This window comes from Pantherophis guttatus, chromosome 1, assembly GCF_059756535.1.
Source record: "Pantherophis guttatus breed Tessera chromosome 1, ASM5975653v1, whole genome shotgun sequence".
Taxonomy (NCBI): domain Eukaryota; kingdom Metazoa; phylum Chordata; class Lepidosauria; order Squamata; family Colubridae; genus Pantherophis; species Pantherophis guttatus.
Window position 1 is genome coordinate 236,874,902 of NC_142063.1, and position 26,564 is coordinate 236,901,465.

General features: G+C 38.4%; 2 protein-coding genes across 3 annotated transcripts in view; one reads left to right on the forward strand and one right to left on the reverse strand.

Moving 5' to 3' along the window:
• The first annotated feature begins 842 nt into the window (after positions 1-842).
• GJA10 (gap junction protein alpha 10) lies at positions 843-3,678 on the forward strand. The gene is made up of 2 exons (XM_034408986.3): positions 843-1,021; positions 2,056-3,678. Exon 2 carries the CDS (start codon positions 2,068-2,070, stop codon positions 3,676-3,678), a length of 1,611 nt encoding a protein of 536 aa, XP_034264877.2. The 5' UTR covers positions 843-1,021; positions 2,056-2,067.
• A 17,802-nt stretch (positions 3,679-21,480) lies between these two features.
• The window catches only part of BACH2 (BACH transcriptional regulator 2), a 184,872-nt gene continuing 179,788 nt past the window's right edge, over positions 21,481-26,564 (reverse strand). For both annotated transcript variants that reach the window (XM_034408987.3, XM_034408988.2), the window contains exons 5-6: positions 22,793-22,999; positions 21,481-22,094 (exon numbers count right to left, since the gene is read on the reverse strand). In XM_034408987.3, coding sequence (XP_034264878.1) covers positions 21,615-22,094; positions 22,793-22,999 — 687 coding nt within the window. In that variant the 3' untranslated portion in view covers positions 21,481-21,614. The remainder of the gene's footprint in view (positions 22,095-22,792; positions 23,000-26,564) is intronic.

The following is a 26,564-nucleotide window of genomic DNA, read 5'->3' on the forward strand; positions in this document are numbered from 1 at the left end:
CATTTTTCTACCGAAGAATTTTAATCTGACCCATCTATGCTGATGTGTAATAGACTATGAAATCGGGCATGACCGATTGATCTCTGAGCATTGATTACCACGAAAACGAACAGATTGTAAAGAAAACATCCAGAGCTGTGAAAAGAGACTGTTCATTTCACTTTACAAAATGAATTGTTTTACTTAGCATTTCAGCAAGTGTTTGCATCCTAATGAAATAAGCAGTAGCATTGCAAAGCAATGAGGTGGACAGAAAGGCTGAGGAGATGACTTGGTTGGTCTCCATTGCATGATCATTTCAACCAGTGGCTCTGTCCTATCAGTCAGCTCATCAAATTGTTTGAATTCTTTGGACTTGCTGATTCCAGCAGCCAACGAATTATGATTTGCAATCGTCATGTCAGGTGTAAAAATAGATTTAAGTTGTTCAGAGGAAGACGAAGCAATTAACAGCGCTGGAAAGCATGTGGTAATTTCAAGGGACGAGTTTGATGTATTCCAAGAGATATGAGCATGGTAAGCAGTAGAATAATATCTGAAGTTATTTTAAATGTACAAAGAGGAAAACATTCTTAATTATAAGTCCAGTCGTTAGCATGAGTCCTGCATTCTGATATAAATTGCTCATAGTATAATAATATTTCCAGTCTGTTCATTCTAATCTATAAAGGCACTTTGAATAAAACAGGTTCTAAAGTAGCGAAGGAAACAATATAGTTAAACAATCATTACACGGAGATTATGGTAAATTTTAATAATTTTAAAGCATTACTCCTGGTGGCATTTTTTTTTCCAAAAAGGAAAAAAATCTCTCTCTTACCCTTCCTGAATTTTCCATCTAGGCAAACTGGGAAGTTGGAAAATATTCTGGAAGAAGGCAGTGGCAAACCACTTCTGTAGTGTTGCCAAGAAAACTGTACTAATGTCCATGTGACCAGAAGAAATCAATTCAGATTTGAGATCATTCTTACTTCATTGGTTATACTGGTAATTGCAGCCTTGGACAGAAATCAAGGAAAAGGTAAGAAAATGTGTGTATGTCTTTGTCTGCATCTGTGAGGTTATACATGTATACCTATAAAAATAAATGTCTTTTTACAGGGAAATCTGTTTCCATCACAAGGGGATCCTTTTCATGCACCATGTTGTCAGCTTGTGGAATTAAATGCCGCAAGATGATTTGATAGTAACTTAAATGAAATCAGACAAATGCATCAGAATCTAACCATTGTGACAGCTAATAGAACACATTGCAATGGAGAGGCGATAGTTTTCAGAAAATTATAGGGCTATGTACATATTTAAATTAAATTATTAATTTCTTTATGCTCTCTTTGTGAGCTTTCGAGAAAAAAAATGGAAAGGAGTTCAGTTATGGTTTTAATAGGACTCAATAGATTTCTAGATTTTTATTTATTTATTTATTTATGTAATGGATGTTTGGAAGTGTTCCTCGGTAATTGTGATTAAATATGTTACATTTTTTTAAATTATATCTATTAATTTGACAGGGTACTTGCTTTTTTTTACAAAATTAGAAACAGGATCTTGTCCAATTTTTCCATTATAAATATTTTTGCAGGGTTTTGGGGTTTTTTTAACCAGAGCCACTGGTTTTCATAGAATTCCATGAAGTTATAGAGTAGGATGTGTTCTGAAATGCAGATTTTTAGTCATTGGCCACACCGTCATGGCAATCATGTTTTCGGTGTGATCATCCAGAAGCTGCTGAACCAACACCCAGAAGCTTCATTGAACTAAGAAAAAACTTGCCTTAGATGTTTTCTTGACTTATTTTCATGGCCCAGGCTCAAGCCCCACTTATCTGACCATCTCCTTGATAGCAGTTCTTCCTCTGGATCTTTAAGGCCATTCTTTAAGTCCTCTACACTGCTTTAGATGTTGCTTCCTTTTTATAACAACGGGGCCTATCGTTTGCTCAGTCTTATTTTAATCCACGTCAAGTAAATTAAATAGAACTACAGGCAATTTAAATTGGTACTTACACAAATATATAAATGGCTTTCTTAATGACGCACTGCTGTTTCATTTTAGAGGGATGATCTCATGACTATGGGGGACTGGAATTTGCTGGGCAGTATCTTAGAGGAAGTTCATCTCCATTCCACCATAGTGGGCAAAATCTGGCTCACCATCCTTTTCATCTTTCGCATGTTGGTTCTTGGTGTGGCTGCTGAAGAAGTCTGGGATGATGAGCAAGAGGAGTTTATTTGCAACACCGAGCAGCCGGGTTGTAACAACATCTGCTATGATAAAGCTTTCCCCATCTCTCTGATCCGCTACTGGGTGCTCCAGGTCATCTTTGTCTCGTCTCCTTCCCTTGTTTATATGGGCCATGCCATTTATAGACTGCAAGCCCTTGAGAAAGAGAGGCAGCGGAAGAAAGCCTACCTTAAAGAGCAGCTCAAAGAGATAGAGCCTATTATAGAAGATCACCGGAGAATAGAGAGGCAGCTGAAGAAGCTGGAAGAACAAAAGAAAGCAAGCAAGCCTCCCTTGCAAGGGGCTTTGCTATGGACCTATATCCTTCATATCTTGACCCGATCAGTCTTAGAAGTGGCCTTCATGGTGGGCCAGTATCTTTTGTATGGGTTTCAAATGAATCCACTGTATAAGTGCACTCTTCCACCCTGCCCTAACACTGTGGATTGCTTTGTGTCCAGGCCAACAGAAAAAACAATCTTCATGGTTTTCATGCATAGCATTGCCGCCGTTTCACTCTTTCTGAATCTCTTGGAGATCGTTTATTTGGGGATCAAGAAGATTAGAAACACCCTTTGCAGGAAGTCCAAGAAGAAGCTGATGACTGCAGAGGAGGAGGCTATCTTTAATTTCCCCAAGAAAAATTCAATGATACAGCAGATTTGCAACATGAGTGATTCATCCCACCAGGATAGTTACAAATTTAGGTCAGAGGAGCAAGGGAGGCTACCCGTCTCCTTGAATCTTGAAGAAGGATATATACTTACTGAACAAAGCCAGCACCCGGGGAATGGGGAGCAACAATGGCGCAGAAACTGCAGAAGATGGCCCAATCAGTATCCAGATCGACCGCATCCTTCTTATGGGCATCTCGGATACCCCAATGGGAATGGAGAACATCAACGCAGGCTGTTCCCCAGGCATTATACAAACTTAATGAGTCAATGCCATAATGATGAGCATCTGATTGCGCCCTGCAGCACTGACAACATTCCAATGGAAGCAGGGCAGGCTGTCGACCTCTACAGAAAGAATGAATCCAATGCTTCAGATGAGTCCAAGAATCTTCCACCCGCTTCTAAAATTTCCATAGTATCCAACCCCAGGGAGAGCCCCCAAGCAACGTTTCGGAAGCAGAGCTGGGAACTTAGCAGCAAGGACTTAGGAGATGATAATGGCAGCTCTCCAAACGCCATGCTTTATCAGAACCATAACTCCAGCCTTTTGCCCAGAATGCTGTCAAAGAGCCAGTTGGATATCAACTCAGTGACCTCAGACTCACAGAATGGTTCGGTCTTGGAAGCTAAGTGGCAAGATGACAGCAGCCCTCCTATCACACCCTCATTTTCCACCACAAGGGGACGCAGAATGTCAATGGCAAGTAAACCCAAGCAACCTTTCTGCTATGCTGCTATATTCTGCTATAGCAGAGGTCTTCAAACTTGGCAGCTTTAAGACTTGTGGACTTCAACTCCCAGAATTCTCCAGCCAGCTGGCTGGAGAATTCTGGGAGTTGAAGTCCACAAGTCTTAAAGCTGCCAAGTTTGAAGACCTCTGTGCTACAGTGTGAGTTATTGCTCTTTAGTATCCTTTTAGCCTAGGCCTTGGGCTTAGGGGTTTGTCTGTGAAAACATTCAAACATGAAAGGTGGTAAGGTAACACGGTTCTTTCAAATCAAGGGAAATGTTTGAAAAATGTAATTGTTTCAGTAGAAGGGCATTCCTTATATAATACTGAATAAAATCAGCTGAGTTATTTTTAAAAAAATGGGTGGCGGAGAGAAATAAGGCAAGAATAATTAATTTTTTAAAATGTTATGACAGTTAATTTGTTGGACAAAGTTCCAAAATGCAGGATTTCTGTAATGTCCAAATTGTGCCTTAAAAGGTATGTAATAATTTAATTTAAATATATATTTTTTAAAAAAGTATTTGTTCTAATAGTTCTAATTTTATTACAAGTTGAAACGGGCATAAAGCGTATCAAAAAAGCGCTAAGTTTGTGTATCACACCATAAATGCACACATGTCTTGATAAGGCTTCTAAACAATTCATTGCACAAAACTTTCTAAACTATATGCAGGTAGGAAAAATAAGTTTCTATTTTGCATTGCTGAAGAGATTTCAGCATGGGTACTTCTTAAACTCTTCTTAATTTAAATTTATACCTTTATTTTCTTCTAATCTGATATTTACTTAGTTTCATATCTGTTCTGTCTTATGTGCATGTGTTACATTTGATGTGAATTTTCTGTATGTTTGAAAGAGAAAGTGTGAATGTGTAATAAAGAGAAAGAAAAATAGATAACAGAACATTTTATTTAAGAATGTATACTTTGTTTCCCCATTCTGCCCAGACAACTTTTGTTGGAACTTAAAACTCTAGGTCCAAGATTATGGATTAATTTGGATTTTGAGACTCAGAGCCCAATTTTGAATTATATTCAGGTTCTTGAGCAAACTATACTTCATAGTTATACTTTGCTTGTCTGTTATATGCAGGTAGTCCTCAATTTATGACCACAATTGAGTCCAAAATTTCTGTTGCTAAACAAGACAATTAAGTGAATTTTGCCCCATTTTACATCCTTTCTTGTCGCAATTATTAACTGAATCACTGCAATTCTTAAAGTTAGTAACATAATCGTTAAGTGAATCTGGCTTCCCTATTGACTTTGCTTGTCGGAAGGCAGAGGTGGGTTTCAGCAGGTTCTGACCAGTTCTGGAGAACCAGTAGTGGAAATTTTGAGTAGTTCGGAGAACTAGTAGTAAAAATTCTGACTGGCCCCGCCCCCATCTATTCTCTGCCTCCCAAGTCCCAGCTGATCAGGAGGGAATGGGGATTTTGCAGTATCCTTCCCCTGCCACGCTCACCAAGCCACACCCACCAAGCCATGCCAAGCCCACCACGCCACACTCACAGAACCGGTAGTAAAAAAATTTGAAACCCACCACTGTCGGAAGGTCGCAAAAGGTGATCACATGACCTCAGGACACAGCAACCATCATAAATATGAATCAGTTGCCAAGTGTCTGAATTTTGATCATGAGGATGCTGCAACAATCATAAGTGTGAAAAATGATCATAAGTCATTTTTTTCAATGCTGTTGTAACTTCGAATGGTCACTAAATGAACTGTTGCAAGTCGAGGACTACCTGTATTTGTGATTTACTGCATGCCTGAGGCAACCATATTGTGATGGTGCATCTAATCCGCAGTGCCTAAAGCTTGTTCCCCCGTAGAGGAAGAGAGTGGATGCAAGCAAAGACTTGTCTGAGTTCATTCTTACAACAATGCAGTCTGGTTTGGCTACATAGCTGAAGTAGGCCTTAAAAGTCAAATAAGGAAACTAAGCCTTTCTAGACGATGAGTGCTGTGTATTGGGAATGGATTGTGAGGGGGCATTTCAATTGTTTAGTCTTTCCCAGAATAATAACATTAAAATGCATCAAATGACATTAGCAAGCCAATTTTGGGTTGTGGGAGCAGAAAACATGATTCAGTCCCAGTTAAGGACTTCCCCTTTAACACTTACTGATTTTAGTGGGAGGGCCATATACATTTACCTAATGCTCCCATTGAAATCAATATTAGCATCTAGCTATCGATGAGTTGTGGCTTATTAAATCACCAGTCCGCAGAAGCATGCTAAAGCTAGCTAATATTGTAAAACTGTGCACTTTTTAATTATGCCGGAAGCTATTTAAGATGGCCGCCATATACAAGGTAATCCTCTATTTATAACCATAATGGAGCCTGCCCATTATGGTCATAAGTCATTGAGGTTGTAAAGCAGGTCCATCACCTGACTGACCCGATTTTATGACCCTTTTTGCAATGATTATTAAGAGAATGCTATATAGTCATTAAGCGAAAAATTGTTCAATTTGGTCCGATTTTTCCGAAAACTGAAAGGAAATGCCGGTTAGAAAAACATGTTATAAAATCCAGTCATGTGACAGTAGGATGTGAAAATGGCCAATGGCAAATGGTCGAAATACAGTCATGTGACTGTGAGGGGGCAATCATTGAACCTGGAAATCAGGCCATTAAATACTCCCCGGGGAAGTCTGATGTAAAACTCTGGTTGCTAACCAACCAGTCATAAGTTGAGGACAACTTATAATACCTTGATTGGTATGTCCACCACTGAGAGTCACATTTCATGAGATGGGTGGCTAAATTTGATTAATAAATAAATAAAAAATACTAACAAGCAGAAGCTTCAGTTTGCTTTTGTGTTAGCTAAGCAGGATAACAAGAATGCCAATTTGCTTTCAGGTCCTGTAGTTTATCAGCTCAATTTTCTGGACTTGTTTGCTCATCCAGTGAGCAAAGTATTGACTAGCAACATTACAACACTGCTTCGAGACTGGAGCAGTGCAAAACCACTCAGAAATTCCCTTGCTTTTATTTTTAATTATCATTATATCAGTCGTCTTTGGTCCTTTCCACATAATGCTAGAACCCAGGTTCATCCAAATAAATTCAGCTGATTAACAATTCAATATTGATGGAAGATTGTATTATTTTAATAACTGTATAACTAACAGTACATAGTACCGACAAGGTAGCAAACGGTCTTTAGCTTAGCTAGCTTCCAAAGGCAAGGGATCCATCAACATCAAGGATCAATTGTGACTCAGTGGTGTCCACCAGGGAACTCTCATACCCAGGACCAAAATGGGAACGAGTCCTGATTGTTGGGAAACAAAGAGCAGGAGAGTGCCAGTATGAGGAATGGGAAACTGAGCTAGAGTAATCTTGATTTGATCAAGAAGGTTGGTTCACCTTCTGAAGAAGAACAAAGAAAATCTAGTTTTTTTCAAATGAGTAACTGACTAAAACAGGGGCGTCAAACTTGTGGCCTGTGGGCTGGAGGCGTCGTGCACTGGCCACGCCCGCCCCTGGTTTAGCAAAGGGGGAAAAAAGTCGTGCTATGTCACGTGACGATGGCGTGACGCCACGAGTTTGACACCGCTGGATTAAAATAGCCTTCAAAGCTATTTAGCTTTAACCCCTGATTACACTGATGTTTTGTGTTTGTCCTAGAAGCTGACTCAGCCTCTCCCTGTTTTCTCTTTCAGAATGCGCTCTTAGAGCTCTCTTCCATCATGAAAAAGTAACACTAGTTTAACTGCGATGTTACAGAACTGCAAGAATCTCCCCTGCCATTAGCACATCGTTGCCAATACAAAGCTGAATTATTTCCCCTTTTCTCCCCCGATCTGATGAGAAAAGCAACTGAAGGCAGATCCTTAAGAATTCTACAACTTCTCTTTCCTGGGCAGTCCATGTTGGTAGCTGAGAGTGAACCATAACCGTCTCTTTCAAGTTGCACTGCCTTCTCTCTTGCATAAGTAAGAGAAGCTTCAGTGGACAAAAAAGAGCTTTCTTTTCCTTAGTGAAGACCGTGGAAGGGAGGGATAGCTTGATTTGTAGCACTGCCACCTTCTTATTCAGCTCAACACGCAACTTCAAGGCTCTGCTACGACACAAAACTTCAATAAAGATGAGCGAAGGAAGAGGAGACTGCATCCTTTCTTCCCCTCGCTGGACCTGATGAATAAAAAATGAAAGCGCCTCACTAGAACTTTCCACCACTAGGATGCACGTTAACAAAGATGCTTAAATTCAACCTGGATATGTGCAGCTGTGTTTCTCTTCCCAGACCCTTCAATGTGCTAATCTTATATTTTCCGAAGGGCTTGTTAGTATTACTTTGTTTCTTGGCGGCTTCCAAATATATAAATAGATATGGGTTGAACAGTTTTAATTTTTTAAGGAGGGAATATTCCTCCTCCAGAGGAGGGGGGTGTTGTTTATTCCAATTACAAGATTTCCAAAGAAACCATTTACATTTCCCCCCTACTTTGGCAGCTTCCAGCATAAAGGCTTCACAGCCTTTTTTGCTGCTGCTTTCAAAATAATTGGGTTTCAATGCACATAGGGATTGTTCTGGGTTTTTCAACCCAGAGCAATTCCTGTCCCCAATAATGTATGGGAAAACAAGGCAGGGAGGGTGGGGGGTAGACTTGCATTAAAAAATAAACTATCAATAATGTAGCACAAGGGAAGAAATCAGTTGCCTGGGGAGAGGGCTTCCTTATAAGTAATAAAGCTGCATTCCAGACAAGCAGAATAAAAGAAGAGGGGGAAAAAATGCGAAGATCTATTACTTTACATATATCCTTTCTTATTGAAAAGTCTGAACATTGCCAGCTAGAGAGGTAAACAGGAAGGCTGCTCTTAGTAAGGCAAGCTCAAATTACCTGAGGAGCATAACTTAAGAAAAGGGCCTCTATTGCAAGAAAGAAAATATTCATTACAGGTAGTCCTCGACTTATGAGCACAACTGAGTCCAAAATTTCTGTTGTGACTTTGTCCCCATTTTATGACCTCTCTTGCCACATTTGTTAAGTGAATCACTGCAGTTGATAAGTTAGTAACCCAGTTGTTTAGTGAATCTGGCTTCCCCATTGACTTTGCTTATCAGAAGGACACCAAAAGGGGATCACGTGACCCTGGGACGCTGCAATAGTCATAAGTATGAACCACTTACCAAGCATCTGAATTTTGATCACATGATCATGGGGACGCTGCAAAGGTTATAACTGTGAAAAACGGTCGTAAGTTACTTTTTTCAGTGGTGGTGTAACTTTGAGTGGTCACTGAATGAACTGTTGTAAGTCGAGGGCTACCTGTATAAGCTAGCTTTTTCCTTTATCTTTCTTTCTTTTCTATGCATCTCTTCTCCTTTTTCTGAATTTGCTCCATCACGCTCTTCTCTCTAGTATCTCAGGCAGTGGTGGGATTCAAGTAATTTAACAACCGGTTCTCTGCCCTAATGATTTCTTTCAACAACCAGTTTGCCAAACTGTTCAGAAAGTTAACAACCGGTTCTCCCGAAGTGGTGCGAACTGGCTAAATCCCACCACTGATCTCAGGTATCTCATCTTTTCCCCTAGTTCTTCCGTGCAGGTGGTCCTCAACGTACAACCGCAATTGGGACTGGGTGTAAGTCATTATGGTTGTAAGTTGACCAGACTTGCAACAGTCGTTGGGTGAATCACCACAGTCATTTAGTGAACGCCATAGTTGTAGGCACGAATCCATTCTTCCAAATGGAAGAAACTACAGCACACTGCAAAATGAGCAGATTACCAAGTACCGAAATGTAGTCATGGGACCATGGGGGAATGGGGAACACAACTTTTTACAATGACCAGAAGTGCTTTACTGGCCATAAAGCACCAATTCCATGCTCCTTGTAATCTCAAATGGTCATTAAGCAACCAGTTATAAGTGAAGAACTACCTGTATTATTCCTTCGGTATCTCTTACACTCATTTTCAGCCCCTAGCTTCAGACTTTATATGAAGTCTGATGCCTGCAAAGTCACCAGGTAGGCCGTTGGCCAGAAGATGGAACCTGCTGTTGGGCACTTCTAAATCCAAGACCCTCACAAATATCATAGGCTTTCACCAGTATTCAAATATAGTCATGAATAGACCATACTCAAAATTTCCCATAGGGTTGGAAATGGAGAAGCCCAGAATTGAGCAGTTACCCTTCTATGCCTTGTGTGGAGGAGCTTCCTTGAAAAAGACCAAAACTATTCTCCCTCTTTTAAATACCGTACTTTTCAGAGTATAAGACACACTCCCACCCCCCTCAAAAGAGGGTGGAAATGTTGGTGTGTCTTGTACACCAAATACAGCCATTTTTTTGCCTCCCGAACCCCCGGCCCACGCATCCCGTTTTTGCCAAAAACCGGCCCGTTTTTCACAAAAATGGGATGCGCAGAGGGTTTGGGAGGCCTGCAGAATGCTTCTAGGGGCTGGGGAGGGCAAAAATGCGATGCGTGTGGGGGGGTTTGGGAGGCCAAAAACAGGCCAGTTTTTTGCAAAAACGAGACACAGAGAGGGTTTGGGAGGCCTGCAGAGTGCTCCTGGAGGACGGGGAGGGCAAAAACTTTTTTTCCCCTTGTTCTCCTCTTTGAAATCTTGGTGTGTCTTAGACTCCGGTGCGTCTTATAGTCCGAAAAATACAGTATGTATTTCTGAGGCCAGCCATGACAACAGTGCAACTAATTCCAAAGTGCAGGTCTTCATGCTGGCAGTCATCCTCACAAATGGAATTCACGGTCAGGTATCCAAATTATTTAGGTAGCAATACTAATAGCACTTAAGACTTTTATACTGCTCTATACTGCTTTACAGCACTCTCTAAGTGGTTTTCAAATGTCAGGATATTGCTCCCAACAATCTGGGTCCTCATTTTACCCACCTTGGAAGGATGGAAGACTGAGTCAACCTTGAGCCTGGTGAGATTTGATCTGCCAAATTGCAGGCAGCCCGCAGTCAGCAGAAGTAGCTTGCAGTACTGCACTCTAACCACTGCATCCACCATGACTCTTCTTCTGTTGTTTGTACACCTATTAATTATGCGAAAGGCAGCTATCTCTCCGATTTCCAGGTCTGCATTTTGTAACAGTATTTTTAATACTAAAAAAAATAATTCCTCGCAATTAAGTTTACAGGATTGCAATTTTATGCCTTGTTACCTGGGATTAAGCTGGTTTCCTGTAAACTAGAGCCAAGGTGCAACCTTCAGCTTTTAATTAGAACATGTAAAGAAGTGTTACCTGAGAACTGACAAGTAAAGTAGGACACATATCCTTCTTATTTCTTTTTCATTCTTTAAGTAATGTACTTAATGGGAAAAACTGAATGCCTGATTATTCTTACATATAGTTACCAGGCAATTATTCTGTATGCCAGCAGATACTGAAAAACAGGCCATAGAATTCTCATCCATTATAGCAGTGGTGGATTCCTCCCGGTTTGGTCCAGCCGGTAGCGGTGACGATATGACGTCACCGAACCGGTTCTCCCCCCCCACCCACTCCCCCATGTTATTCTTACCTTTTATTTGGCCCCACCCCCAATCTATTGCTGCCTCCTGAGTCCCAGCTGATGACTAGAGGGAAAAAAACTGTTTAAACTCTTGCCGCGGGGCTTCAAAGGGCCGTCCTACAGCTGATCAGTGTTAAAAGCAAACAAATGAGTCGGGTCGTAAGTGCGAGGACCTTCCAGAAATGACTCTGACCAGCTAGCCATGCCCACCTAGTCACATGACCTCCAAGCCACACCCACAAAATAAGCCACGCCCACAGAACCGGTAGTAAAAAAAATTAGAACCCAGCCCTGCATTATAGTATTGAGATGAATACATTATTCTTCAAAAAATAGGAACTTGATTCATAAAATCAAGTTTGTTGAATCTTTTTTTTTTAAATCAAGCAACTGCAATTCAAAAATCACAGCAAAATGTACTGTGTGATCATCCACTATGGAGGGATCAAGAGTTAAATAAAAAGCACCAGAAGTCCATTTTGTTCAAACAATTTAGAAATCAATATGCAGCTTTGGTCCTATCAATATTTGCTTGAAAATAGGTCAGTGGGAATTAACTTCCAAATGAAGTGCGCATAGAATCACAGAGTCTTTGTTCTGTTTGCTAAATTAATATTAGAAAATAATACAATTCTGTAACATCTTAAAAAATAAAGTTTTCTTGGAAATGAACTCAACTCCTGAGCATGGAATTTTCTTGGCATTAATTGAAGTCTTTTGCCACTGCCTTCTTTCTGACTTCTCAATCTAGTTATTCAATTCTTATTTTCCCAAGAGTTCTCTCATCCAAGCCCCTAATTAGGGCCAAACCCAATTTAACTTCTCTGATTGACTAAGTACAGCCATCATCTGTGGCACAGAGCCAGTGGTGGGTTTCAATTTTTTTTACTACTGGTTCTGTGGGCGTGGCTTGGTGGGCGTGGTGTGGCTGGTGGGTGTGGTAGAGGAAGGATACTGTAAAATCTCAATTCCCTCCCCAATCCAGGGAAAGGTTACTGCAAAATCCCCATTTCCTCCCAATCAGCTGGGACTTGGGAGGCAGAGAATAGATGGCGGTGGGACCAGTCAGAATTTTTACTACTGGTTCTCCGAACTACTCAAAATTTTCATTACCGGTTCTCCAGAACTGGTCAGAACCTGTTGAAACCCACCTCTGCACAGATCCTGTTCAAAATGAGTAAGGCTAGCCTATTTTTGATAGATAGCTACTACAAGCAGCATCTTTGGGGAAACAGCAGCAAAGTGTGAAGGGAGAAAGCTATATTTGGGGCTATCTGCCCTACCAATGAGGTAATTTGCTGGGTCCAGAATAGATAAGGACTCAGCAGAGGACCTTTGGTGAAGACAGATATTACTGGCACCTCCTGGGGTGCTTTAGACCTGAAGTTGTGCTTATGGTCCCTCACCTGTGGAGTGCCTCGGAGTCCCTATTTGGCTCCTCCTGCTTACCTTCTACAGGTAGTCCTCAGTTATTCAGTGACTATTCAGAGTTATGATGGTGCTGATTGAGGGGCACCTATCTTGGTTCCTTTGATTTCCAGCCACCGCAGCATCCTAGTGGTCACATGATTGCAATCCAATCACATGGTGCCTGGGTCATGATTACAGCATTGCAGCAAACCACGGACATGTAATTGTGATTTTTGACATTCTCTTCCCTACCACGAGAGAATAGGAAAGCTAGCAAGAAGTCAGAAGTCATTCCCACTCCTGCTTTTTTACTAACCCATGCCCCATACCAACTGTCCATGGCACCCCCAACCCCTATGCCATCTGTGTATCCACCCATGCTCTGTAATGCTGGCCTATGGCACCCCTTCCCAAGTCACTCATGTACCCACCTTCACTTTGGAGCACCTGTCTGTGGCACTCTCACCTCCCCCCTGTAGTCCTCATTTACAGCACTGACCCACCCACATCAGTCTATTTGCCCAGGACATCTGCCCTTTCCCGCTGAATGACCCACATGGTCCTATGGTTACGACGGCAACCAGGATTGCGGGATTGCTTTAGCTAAGTGATCCTGTCATCATATGACATTGTGTTTTATGACCACTTTGCCTAGTGATAGAAATTCAAAGTCCCAATTGCCATCAATACCTGGGGCTACAGGAAATCACTTAGTGAGGTCATTGGTCAATTCAGAATCAGTCTGCTGATGATACGTAACTGTACTTCTTAAAGCCAGACTGTGCAGTTGGAAGTTGTTAACATACTGATTCAGCGTCCATTTGAACTTGGATTTGTTTTTTTGCATATCTCTCACTAGATACTAGGTTTGTGGTATTACATTAGGATGAAAAATAATTCATTTATTTTGTAGTTTTACCTGCAATCTCTTGTGATATCAGAAAATGTTTAAAAGAATAAATGGTAATATCACTGGGAGAAAAAAATGTTACTTGGATTCTATATTTGCCTGTAGGTTCTGTACTAGGGTGTGTGACAGGGGTGAAATGCTCCCGGTTCAGACTGGATTGCCCGATCCGGTAGCGATAGCAGTGGGTGGTTCAGTAGCAAAAATCCCTGCACCCTCCTCCCCGTGTCCAGCTGAGCCATGTGATCATCAGAGGCTGTTTTTTTTTTAACTTTTAAAAGCATTTTTTCTACAACCTCTTCGGCCGAAAAAATGCTTTTAAAAGAAAAAAAAAAGTTGGCCACGCCCACAGTCATATTACCCCACCACCACCACCAAACCACGCCCACAGAACCGGTAGTAACAAATTTTAGATTTCATCCCTGGTGTGTGAGTTATAAATAAAACAAAATGGCAACTATGATTGATGTTTTTTTAACCAATTTTCCCCCTGCAGATGCTCCTATGTTTCAGAACAGCTATCGCAGATGATAGGCAATGTTTTCATATTATGCTACATCAGAAATGGTGTGGTTTTTTTTAAAGACTACTTTACTTGCTCATCACACCATAGTTTCTGGCTTAACATGAAAATCTAGTCACGTGGGCACTTACACAAGTAACTAACTGGAGAATATCTGAACTCTATCTTAAGAATGTCAGACAAGGAAAAACATTGTCTGTTTCAGGTAGTCCTTCAAGCCAATTTAATACTATTAAGTCTCAGCAGATGTCAGTACCTTGAATAGGCTAAGGATGTTTTGACTGTCAAGTACTGGAATGAGAAACCTCAATGAATAAAACACATATAGTACTCTAGAAAAATCAGAGATATTGCAGAAAAAAGTACAGTAATAGCAAGCCACATTACTGCCAACTATGACTACATAGTTTTGTCTATATAACTGTCAGGAGATGACCTAGACTTGAGGCTGTTTTTAATCCCTCCCCCCCCCCCTCAACATTAAATTCAGACGCCAGAGACAATGCTACAATACATATTGGTATGTCTTTATTTCATCAACAGAAATGGTGTCTAGACAAAATTCAGTTAACACTATCAATTCAAATGAATGGAAAAAATCTTTTTGCACGATACTGTATTTACAATGAGTAACTGAAGTCTTTAAATTTATTAGTTCATAGATAGCAATGCTGTTTTTTTTTCCAAAAAGGTAAAAATTCTTAGTAACAAGGAATAAGCATCAACAGCCATTTCATTTATACAATAAAAATCACAAGAAACCACAGTCACCTAGAAAAAAATAATAATAGACAAGCTTAAGAACTAGTACAATAAAATGATGCATTGAATTAAGTTCCATTAATCACATAGAATCTGTGTAAAAAGTATATAGAAAAACACCTGATGCAACTTGTTACAGTCATTGACCAGTTATGAGAGGTACAGAAGATTATACAGGTAGATATGTGTGAGAACTGTCCATACTGTCTGATCTGGGGAGGAAGAGGAGAGGGGTTGCATCCCCTTGCATACACTGATAAAACCCTGTTTTGAATATGGCCTCTGAAGTTTGTAAGGCATAGATAGTAGAGGTGCACTTGTAGCCCACTGGTTCTGGAACAAACTCTTGGGGGTCTCTTCACCCTTGTAATCAAAGATGAGCCTTGAACTGAATGACAAAAATCAGCACATCCAGAGATCTCCAAAGTACTGAGTAGAATTTCTGCTGATTGGAGGAGTCCAGATATTTTTTTTTATTATTCATAACACAAGTATTAAATATCATTTTTCAAAGAACGCCTTATCTTTTTCATAACTGTAAATGCACAAGAACTCATACTCATTACCAACAAAGCACTGAACTCTAAATGTGTGGAATAACCCAGAAATTCAGTCTGGCTCCTCAAATTTGAATTCACCTGTTAAAACAGAAAACAGGGAACTTCTAGGCTAAGTTTCTAATCCTGACTGCCTTCAAAATTAAATGGGTCATTGGCTTCAAAATCATTTGAACCATTTCAAGTTTTGAGCGATGACAGAAATGGATTTCTGGATTCTTAAAAGTTTTTGTTTTTTTTGTATTTATTTATAAGGCTGCAATCCTATGCACACTTATCCAGGTAGAAGCGCCATTGAACTCAGTGAAACTTACTTTCGAGTAAACATGCATAGGGTCAAGCTGAACAAACTTTCATATAATTTATTTTATTACACTGCATAGGTGTTTAAACATTATGTAAACTGGACCTATATATAAAAGAGCTGATATTAGTGAGGCATTGATAATAAAAAGTTATCTATTTTTTTCAGTTTGAAGAAATTTGAATAATTACTCCCCACTAGAAAAAGTGGCTTTCATCACAATGGTAGAACCACATGAGCATTATAATTTAAAAACAAATACATATCACTAGTTTTATTCTGATATTTCTCTATCTATCTATCTATATATAATATTGGTGGAGTGTAGGAAAATACTGTAATTCTTTTACACGGCAAGCAATGACATTCTAACTTCCAGAGAAAGTTATAATAATTTATTAGTAGTCTACAATCCACCAAACTATAGATTTTTAATATACATAAAAATTGTTTGAATGGATTTAACATATGTACAACTGTATTCTGCAGCATTATTTGATGCCTGTGTCACAAAATAATTCAATTATAAATATACATAATATAAACAAGCAAAATTACACATACTGATTTTATATTGTAGATAGAAATTAGCTACCACATTTTTAGCAGAGCTTTCCTAAGGCTACATCAAGTAACATCCTTTCTTATCTGTCTTCACTAACTCAAACTTTTTAAATGTACACATTTAAAGAGATGGCAGTGAAATAAGTGATCAAACAAACACAAATCCTGATCTTTTGTGTGCGTGTGAAAACTGCCTCTTGGAGTCATTGGTCTGAGCTAGATTGTTGAGAATTTGATGCTTGCATAGGCTTCACAAAACTACTTACTAGCCTGCTGCTCAAAGGATACTGTAGCTGTGTAGGTTAAACCTGTTAGAAATTATAGAGAATATCCATAGCTCGGGGAGAGGCTAAACCTGTCTGTTGGTTTGTTTTGAAATACAAGATTTACAGGTCACCAATAAAAGAAAAAGACCAACAGGCTTCAGGATTAGTTTAACCTATACTAAAGGCCATAAAGATTGACTGGCACACCAAAGATAAAAAATAAATTTAACTAGTTGCTGTGAGGTTAGTTATCATACTTTATTTAGGGAAGAAAAAAAAGAGCTTAAAAAAAAAAATCACCTGAACTTCCATCCATGCAGCTTTTCACATCACAGTGATGGGAATAACTACAATGACTGAATGCAGTATTTTTGAGCATTCAAAAACACTTTTCTTTAAAACTCCCTATCATATTCTTTTAAATTTGGTGATATTGCAGTAAGCTGAATGTAATATTCAGCTGCTACACTGTCAGTAGCTGAATTGACTTTATTAAGTTTAGATAGCTCTTACCGTCTTTTTTCAAGAGACAAAAATTGGAATACTGATCACAGTGGCTTCTGTATTCCATTATTTTTTTTTCAATTTTTACTTCCTTGGGAATAAAAATAGATGGATTAGATCCAAAAAAGTGCATCTTTAAAAAAGCAGCATATATTTCTTAGAAAGACTTCAAATAATTTAACTGTGTAATATATAATAGTTTTATACTACAGCATCAAACTCTGATGCTTGAGTCAGCGTATATTAGGCCTTGGCCATAAATATCAGAATATTTTGGGAATCTGACTGAATTTAAAAAAACAACCAAAAAAACTAGCCTTTTTGTTCCAGAATCAGGTTTCAATGAACTTCAACTTTATTCAAGGCACCCCCTAGCAAACGTAAATATTTATGTAAGTGTAATATTTACCTGACAAAAAGTAGAAGATGCCTAAATGAAATGAGGTTTTCTGGCAAGAGAAAGCACAGCAAAGGCAAATTAAAAGGAGAATATGCAGACTGGACAGGGCCAAATATATATTCTTTGTACATTCCTTACTCAATGCAAAAGCAGCTGCTGACTAGCATGGGAACGTAAAAACAAGACCTCACATCCATTCCTTCATCACTTAACAGCCAGTACTGTTCTTTGCCGTTCCACAATGCATGCTTACTTTTATCTAAAAATAAAAATTTTGGTCAGTTCTGGCCCCCTCATCCCCTAATTTTCCTTTAGCCTAATGCAGTTCAAATGTCTCAATTTGGGTCCAGTTCTGAAAGTAATTCTCCTAAGAAGTTAACCCAATAATTATATGTGGTTCTGAAAAACCATATACAATAGTGTGTCCGAAGAAGCTAATATACACATTAGTCACTTCTAAATGAAAAGGCAAACATAAAGAAAGCAAAAAGGTTGAAACAACAGAGCAGTGGATTTAAAAAAAAAACAAACCAGAAGGGGAGGCAGAGGTAGAGAAGGAGTAGTAGGAGAAAAAGGCTCTGAATCAGTGAGAGAGCCAGGTCAATACAATAACTGTAGAACATGTTTTGTCTATTACATGTAAACCAATAAAATGAGGTCAAAAGTACCATTTGCACATGAGTTGGTATTAATAGTAAATCTCTATATCAAGTGGTTAGAATCTAGTGTGAGATGCTGCCAGATAAGGCTTTTATTTTGCAACTGCTTAGCCCTGCTTATGAAATTTTATTTGAAGGGAAGGAATCTCTATGTACAATCATGCTTTCTATTTCTTCTTTATTTTCCCTTCCTACCATTTCTTTCATTGTTCGGAAGAAAAAGGTAAAAAATAGCCAAATAACAATGGGTAGTAAAATCTGGAACATCCTGAATTGTATACCCACAAGAAATACAACTTAGAGGTCACTTACAGATATTAAAACAAAAAAGTATTGAGCAATACTGCCAACAGGATAAAAAACGAAGCATTCTCAATGGCTGTGAAAAATATAATGAAATTCACATGTTGCTTGAAATCTTAGCTTCCATCACTGAAGTTAAGTTCTCTGAGAAGCAGCCAAGAGTTCTGCAACGTCAACTGAATTACAAGGCCTACCCTTCATATCTACATAATTCCTCACCCCAAATATTTTATTTGAAAACTTCTAGTATAAAGTTATATTTTCAAAGGAAGTCCCCATCTAAAACATTACTCAACAGTTTGAACTAGCATCCATATGCCATAGATAAATATATGGAGAGTTAGTAATAAGTTTATTCGTTTTACACAAATGCTTAATATTTAAAGAATATATGCTAAACATATAGTATCTCCATCCTACATAGGGATGCCCCCACCCTTTTCAGTCAATAAATGTGGAATATGCAGTGTATCTATTTCCTAGTTGGCAAGAAGAGTACAATGAATGTGGAGTCTACTGCAAAAACAGGACCGGCTATTTGTCTGCATATCTCTCATTTGAAAAAGATACTGATTCCTCTGCTGGAAAAAAAATGCTGCTTTGCTGAGTGAGGGACTGTTGCTCAATGTAAACAGTATCTTTGAGGAATGTGTTCTCCGTGGTATACAGAAAAGCTGTCTGCATCGACACAGTCCCTGGTGATTCATTAAGGTCTAATACACAATAAACAGGACTAATCTGTAAATGATAAATGCCACCTTAGAATACAGCCCAGAGAAGGTTATTGTGAAATAAAAACTAATCTTTAAAAACAGAAGGACGGAATCCATCAGAAAGAAATATCCGGCATAAATCTTGTTGGCATGCATTGAAATTACAGATGGAAATCAGATCATTTCCATTTACAGGTACTCCTCGACTTATGACAATGGAGCCCAGAATTAAGTTGTTGCCATCATTAAGCAAGGCATTCACTCTTCTCCCGCCTCTTCTCACTGCAGGCATTAGGCAGAGCATGGGATGTCTCAGAGGGTGGGAGGAGGACCTGGTTTGCTGAACGAATCGTTGTAAATTGAGGATTACCTGTATTTCAATACTTCAATAGGAAAAATGTTTTCATGAGCGGGTGTAGTTATGTTTGGAAGTAATTTTGCATAATCATTGTTCGATGCAAATCAGCTAGAGTTGAGTGAATTTTTTTATACAGGTAGTCCTCAATTTATAACCACAACTGTGGCCAGAATTTCCATTGCTAAGCAAGACAGCTATGAAGCGAGTTGTGCCTGATTTTACGACTTTTTAGCATGGTTAAGTGAATCACCTCAGATATTAAGTGCATTATATGATCGTTAAAGCAAATTTGGCTTCTCCAATTAACTTTGCTTGTCAGAGGTGCCCTGGGAAGATTGGAAATGGCAAGCATGTGACCTCAAGTCACTACAGCCGCTGTTAATACATGCTGGTTATGTTGCCATGGTCATGTGAGGACCAGTTGTAAGTCAAGGATTACCTGAGGTTTCAATATTTTTGCAACTATTCCTTCACTCACGTTTCATGTTTTCTAGGTTGGTCAGTATTCTATTGTTGACAAGGGATGATATTTTTCAACCTTTTAAGATTCATGATTGCTCTAAATATGGTTCTCTGTCCTCTGCCATTCTGTGAAGGGACACTCTTTTTCATTTCTCAGAGCAACTGAATCAGCAGTTTTGAGCTGATGCCAGTATAGGCCAGAATAGTAAATCCTAATATATCACTGTGTTAAGGCAGCATTAAGGGGGGATTATACAGCGAAGCCAGTAGAACCATTGGAGAAAAAATAAACACTACTAACACAAATTAAGATCTGGAGTGGAGGCCTTGATTTAAGCTTTGCTGATTGACATGAAGCCACTAAATCTAAGCAATTTTGCCTTACACCATCTTTCCTCAGCCTGGTATCCTTCGGATGCACTGCACAACTTTCACTATTTCCAGTCACCATATCAAACTTGGAGAAATCTGCCTTAGTTCTCAGCATCGGTAATATACACTCAACCTTTTCTTTACCACACACCCCTTTTAAATACCTTTTGTGGCCTCAGACTATGACCACAGACCACCAAGACTTAACTCGTGATTTAAATCATAAGATTTAACTCATTCTTCAAGCATTTGTGACTCCCTGTGATGACCTAGCGGGTCCCCAGCGGTCCGCAGACCACATGTTGAGAATCACTGCACTATACCATTTAGCTTAATTTGGAAAAAAAAAAAAAAAAGGATAAACAAAGATAAATACAAAAAATGCCCAATTCACACTATTAAGAGGAATTCCATATTTGGCAAGACTAATAATTCATTACATAATCAACTCCTGAGGTTTGTTTTTCCTAGTTTGCTGAATTAAAAAAAAAAGAAAAAAGAAGAAGCAATGAATAAAATATGTGAAATATACCAAAGTCCCAACTTCATTTATGAAATGAGGTTTGATCCAAAACTCAGTGCAAGTGGCAAAATTGACCATTGCTATACAGTATCTGTGAGAAAGATAAGAATAAAACCCACTTTGCTCAAACGGGCACAAAAAGTTAGGGGTGCCACAAACACTGTCCCAGATTAAAAATTCAAAGAAGTTTCCAACATTGAAACTTTATAAATAAAGTACAAACTAGATGATATTGCTGAACAGTGAACTGAGTGGCAGGGGGAAATATTAAAACATATACAAGTTACTTCTAGCATAGACCAAGAAAGGAATGTTGGAATTTTTTATACAATAGAAATTTAAAATTCCAGTTGTTTTCATGAGGAAATTCTGAGCCATGCAGGGTTTTGTTTTGTTTTTTGCATATGGATATATATTTTTATATATACTATATATATATATGTATATATGTACAGTTTAGCTATAAAACTTTGATGTGTAAAGAAGCTGTCTTCAATGAAAAATTGAACATTCAGAGGAAATTCCTGAGTTAGGGTTTTGTGACATGGGCCACTGAGAAAAAGCTGCATTTGGGTCCTCAGAGGTGTTATGTCCATCCCTGTTGAATATTGAAATTAAAATACAGTAACAATAACAACAACAATAAAAAAAGAATCAGACAGTGTTGCCACTGCTTTGTTCCCCTGCCTGAGCATGGGATAGCACCATAGTGAAGAAGTTAAACTCCTGCTTTGTAGAGAGGATGGAATACTTAAAAACAGTATTGCTGCTAAGACCACTGTAGTGTGCACCAAGTATGTTCTTCAATATAGACAACAAATGATCGTGGCCACTGACTGACTGAAGAGACCTTGCTAAGTGTGATGTAAAAGGTATACCGAACACTAGGTGTACTCCTTCCTAGGCTGCTCATCTGTTGTACACTTATCAGTCATTTCCTGACAGAAATCCATGGTCACCGCTTGGTTGTTCTGCTCTGGAGGGAGCTCCTGCTCAGAATAAGTAACTTGGTCAGCTCCATCCAGTCCTCTTGTAGCACATTTGTCAGAAATGTTGTTGGGTAGCCAGTGGGCTCCCAGCTGCTGCACTGGGCTTTGTTCTGAACAGCACTGCAAGCTTTCTCCAATGCACTGGGATGTCACTACATTTTGCTCCACTCCACCTGATGAAGGGTTGATACTAGCTGCTGTTGGAAGATCCATAGGCCTGAGCACAGGGCAATATCGGTGAAGGTCTTGGATCTGTTCTGAGCTCTGCATATCTCGGCATACTTCTTGAGAAAGGCAGGAGAAATTATCTAATAACTCTCCCATGCATGCTTTCAGCTGGTTCCTTTCTGACAGAAGTTTCTCTTTCTCACAAACCTGTCAAATACAGAACAGTGTTCATTTTTAAAGAGAGGTTTGGCACATCAGGCTTCAGAATTTCAAAATCAGGTCTTAATTGATTGGCACATTATCCAGAATGAGATGCTAGAAGTCTGAAGTGTATCACTAGACAGTGGAAAAGAAAAAGGCAGAAAATAGATAATAGATCTTCAAATTAATAGGAGAACCGTGGATTGGAAGAACTAATCCCGAACAAAATAAAGAGCCATATTTCTCTTGAGGAAACATTCAGCAATCAGAAACACACATATAATATGAACAGATGATGGACTAGAAAAAAGGGCTAGGATCAGGGGAAGAGAAGCAGCCAAGTCAACAGATAAGATATATGTTTGTGATCACAGAGATGACAGAATTGTCTTTAGAAAAGCTATGAATTATTAGGGGAGAAAGGCTGAGATGGGAACATTCTATCCATACAATTTTAAGGAGTTGTACTGGATTCAATCACCCCTAAATATGATCAGAAGTTACTTGATGCATTTTGTTCAAATTTAAGCAAATCTGGAGTGTATTAAATAGAAGACGGAACATGTTTAAAAAGTCTTAGTATTTAGTATGAATTATAAAGAAAAGGCAAAATAGATTAAATGGATTTTATTAAATTTGGTTAATGATCAGTATAAGGTGAGCTATTTAATAAATAATGATATTTAATATTTCTTTAGGCTTACCAATTTGCGGATTTCACATTCTAAATTCTGAATACAGTCCAGTTTTCTCTTGCGACAGCGCTGGGCAGCAATTCGGTTTTTACTGCGCCGCCGAACATCATGGATAAATTCCAATTGCTCTGAGGTTAATTTGTGCATCTTTATCATCATCTGGAAATCATTCCTTGGAAGATCTGTGATTTGATCTACAGGAAATGGAAGTTTCACCTGGGGTAAAACAAAGGAAAAGGCAGACTGTTTATTTATTTAACAAAGAATTTAGCAGGTTCCTTGGAATAATTCTTTTATTCAAATAACATAGTTGAATATAGTTCAAATATTAACTCCTGCATTGTAGGCGACTTTAAAAAATAGCTATCCTAACAGAGTAAATGACTAGTATACAATAAAATCAGCAATACTATCAAATACAAACAGCTTGGTGCAGATAAATGAGATTTTTCATGTTCTCCTCAAAGTACAGGTTCCAATTCAAAGAACGGATGATAATTAAAAGTTTATTTAATTATTTTAAATTTATTTTAACTTTTGTGTACAAATGTTTTATTTTGGCTGTTCACCGCCCTGAGTCCGAAAGGGGAAGGGCGGTATAGAAATCTGAAAAATAAATAAATAAATAAAAGTATAAAGAATAAAAGAATAATCCTAAAATAAAAACTACAGTACTTTTTTTTCTTAACTGAGGTTATATATCTGTTATGCTAATTGTTGAATTTAGTTGTACTTCTTTCTACATCAATGAAACCATACATCATCCAATTTGACAGCCAGTAAATAAATCATCAGAATAAGATGTAAAAGGTTCCATGGCAGATTCAGATGCTGATACAAATCCTCAATATTTATTTTTGTTTAAGTATTCATGCTCTTTTATGTTGTGATAAAATGTATTTATCCCATTATTAACAATATTTTTTCTACCACTATAATCAGATGACCCTGGGTGGTAAGGAAAGTCAAGGCAGTTTCACTAATAAAAGAATGATTCATAAAAAATTAAAAACCAAGTCTAATAAAATATTAAAATATTATTTTATTGCTATCATTGCTTTTCATAAAGAAGAAAACACTTTCTGTAGTTAGTAATGCATGTTTTCATAATGGGACTATGCTGCTATTATTCTGAAATAGCCTTATTGAAGCTGGGTACACTGATGCTTTAAAAGGTCTGATTTAGAGGAAAATTGAAAGCATTCAGAAGCAAGAATCTAAATGCAAGAAGGACATTCAGAAGATGGCAGAATAACACAATGGATATTTTACATCCTCTTAGAGACTACTTTGGAAAAAAAATGTTGGGAATATAGACAAATAGTTCATTAAAAATGTCAACTGAATCTGCAGTATTGATGAACAAGTAAATGAAATAATAGAAAATTCTGAAAATGAATATGTAGGTGGCTTTATGGCAATATATATTTGGAATATTGTTTATGCATTGGGTTGCTCCATATCACAAAAATATGCGCAGGGAGGGAGAAAAATGTAGAAAAGTCCAACTAGTATGATCAACAGAAGACTACACTCGTTGTGCTAGCTTATATACCAACCTGAGACATGCAAAGATCTTAAAATAAAGAGATAAATCACCCTACAATGTCTGAACAATATGTGAACTGACCGATAGCTGAGGGTATAATTAAGTTTTATTACCATGTGATGTTAATAAATATACAAGTGATGGGTTCTAGTTTATATACTTAGATATTTTTAAACAAAATACAACTGCACAAATTCATGGAAGATAGGTATTTTTAATGGCTATCAATCATAACCATTGCTTTTGAATACCTAACAGTAGAAAGTTATGAATACCTAACAGTAGAAAGTTAACTTAAAGCTTTATTTTGAGATTTACAGAGAAATTTACTTTGGAAATGTTGTAAAATGGACATTTAATTGGTATGACTTCAGTTTCAACCTCTGGGGCTGTTATTCTTGCCTTTAATTCCTATCACAAAGAACCAATTAATTTTCAAAATCTCAATATATCATAGATACATGTTGTCTATATTGATATGGCCAGTAGATGGCACCATGTGTTTTAAGTTTCACAATGACAGAAAGACTATATTCAGGTATGGCTCACACATGCCTTCTCTAATTCAGACTTCCCAAGAGAAAACTCCTTTGATATATGAGAATAGATTTTGATAGCTTGGACACAAGTCTGCCCCTTACACAGCCATGAAAATTGGGATATAAGCAACTCTCACAACTCACTGCCTGGTGATAAATATTGCACAAGGCCATGTAGTTTGGCATTCATTAACTCACTTTTCCACAAACAAGAATACACCCCCCCCCACACACACACATACGTATCATGGGCAAACAAGTATATTAATTATATTAGTATATTACTGTTCTTGTTTGTGAAGAAGTGAATGAATGAATGTCAAACTGGCTTGTCTATGGAGATTCTCAGTTATCCAGATCATGGTTGTCCCAAAGGTGCTTTTTCAAAAGGCAACTGGACTTTCTGGTTTTTCTTTGAAGACGTTTCGCTTCTCATCTAAGAAGCTTCTTCAGCTCTGACCGGATGGTGGGGAATGGAAGGATTTATACTCCTTGTGGACAGCTGGTCATTTGCACTTTCAGCTGTCTGCAAGGAGTAAATATATAAATCCTTCCTGTCAGAGCTGAAAATCTTCTTGGATGAGAAACGAAATCTATTCAAAGAAAAACCAGAAAGTCCAGTTGCTTCTTGAAAAAGCATCTTTGGGATAGATGGCCTTGTGCAATATTTTATAGATATAGATATAATTTCCATACTTCCCCAGTTCACTATCCCATGAATATATTACTTCTTTTCACATTATCTGTCTGTGAACCTTCACCTTCTTGTCCCACCTGTGGAACTATATAAACACAAACACAAAGCACACAGGTCGCATTACTGTGACATGAGTCACCAGAAATGGCTCACCGCCCCACAATGAAACAATGTTCTGTTAAATATACAAAGACTGACCTTAGACATGGTGATGTGGACCATTATGCTTACAGACTGCTTACTGTGATGGGAAGGGTGCCTATTTTCTCTCTTCATACATTTTAGTCTAAAACATTTAGACTCTGCCTAATTACGTGCATGTTCAACATATGTTCCCTCCTAATTCTATGGGAGGTTAGTACAGTAAGCATATGCCATTGCAACTTGGTTTCCTTCACAAGATCCCCAATATTTAGAAAAGACGGTAGATGGGACACTAATTATTTTAAAATCTCAGGGAGGGGATTTCTACTGTAATCCCTTGAATTCTACAGATGCAAGACTACTTTTACTGTTTGCTGATTTTACTTTTACCATGGCTTCTGCCCTCTGAAATAATGTTCCCTTGAGGTGGGGCTCTGTCCTAACCTTCTTGGCCTTCTGAAAAGCCCTCAAAACCTGGCTAGGCCAATTGGCCTGGGCCCCCAATGGGAGCTTTAACGCTGGAGTTGGTTAGCAGATTAAGAAGACGACCCTACATCCAGCTGGTTTGTATATTGGTTCTTAATTTACCTAATTTTTGTTAATTCTTAATGTTTGCATATTTTAAAGTTCTTGTGATGTTGTAAGCCGCCCAAAGTGAGATGGGCAGTATAGAAGGCTAGAAACTGGGAGATGGTAAATTCTAATCCTGCTTTAGGCTCAAAGCCAGTTGGGTCACCTTGGTCAGTCATTTTCTCTCCGTCCTAGAAGCCATTTCTGGACTTCTTTGCCAAGAAAACTGCAGGGCCTAGTCAATTGACAGGATCCAACAATGACTTAGAGGCACCAAATAAA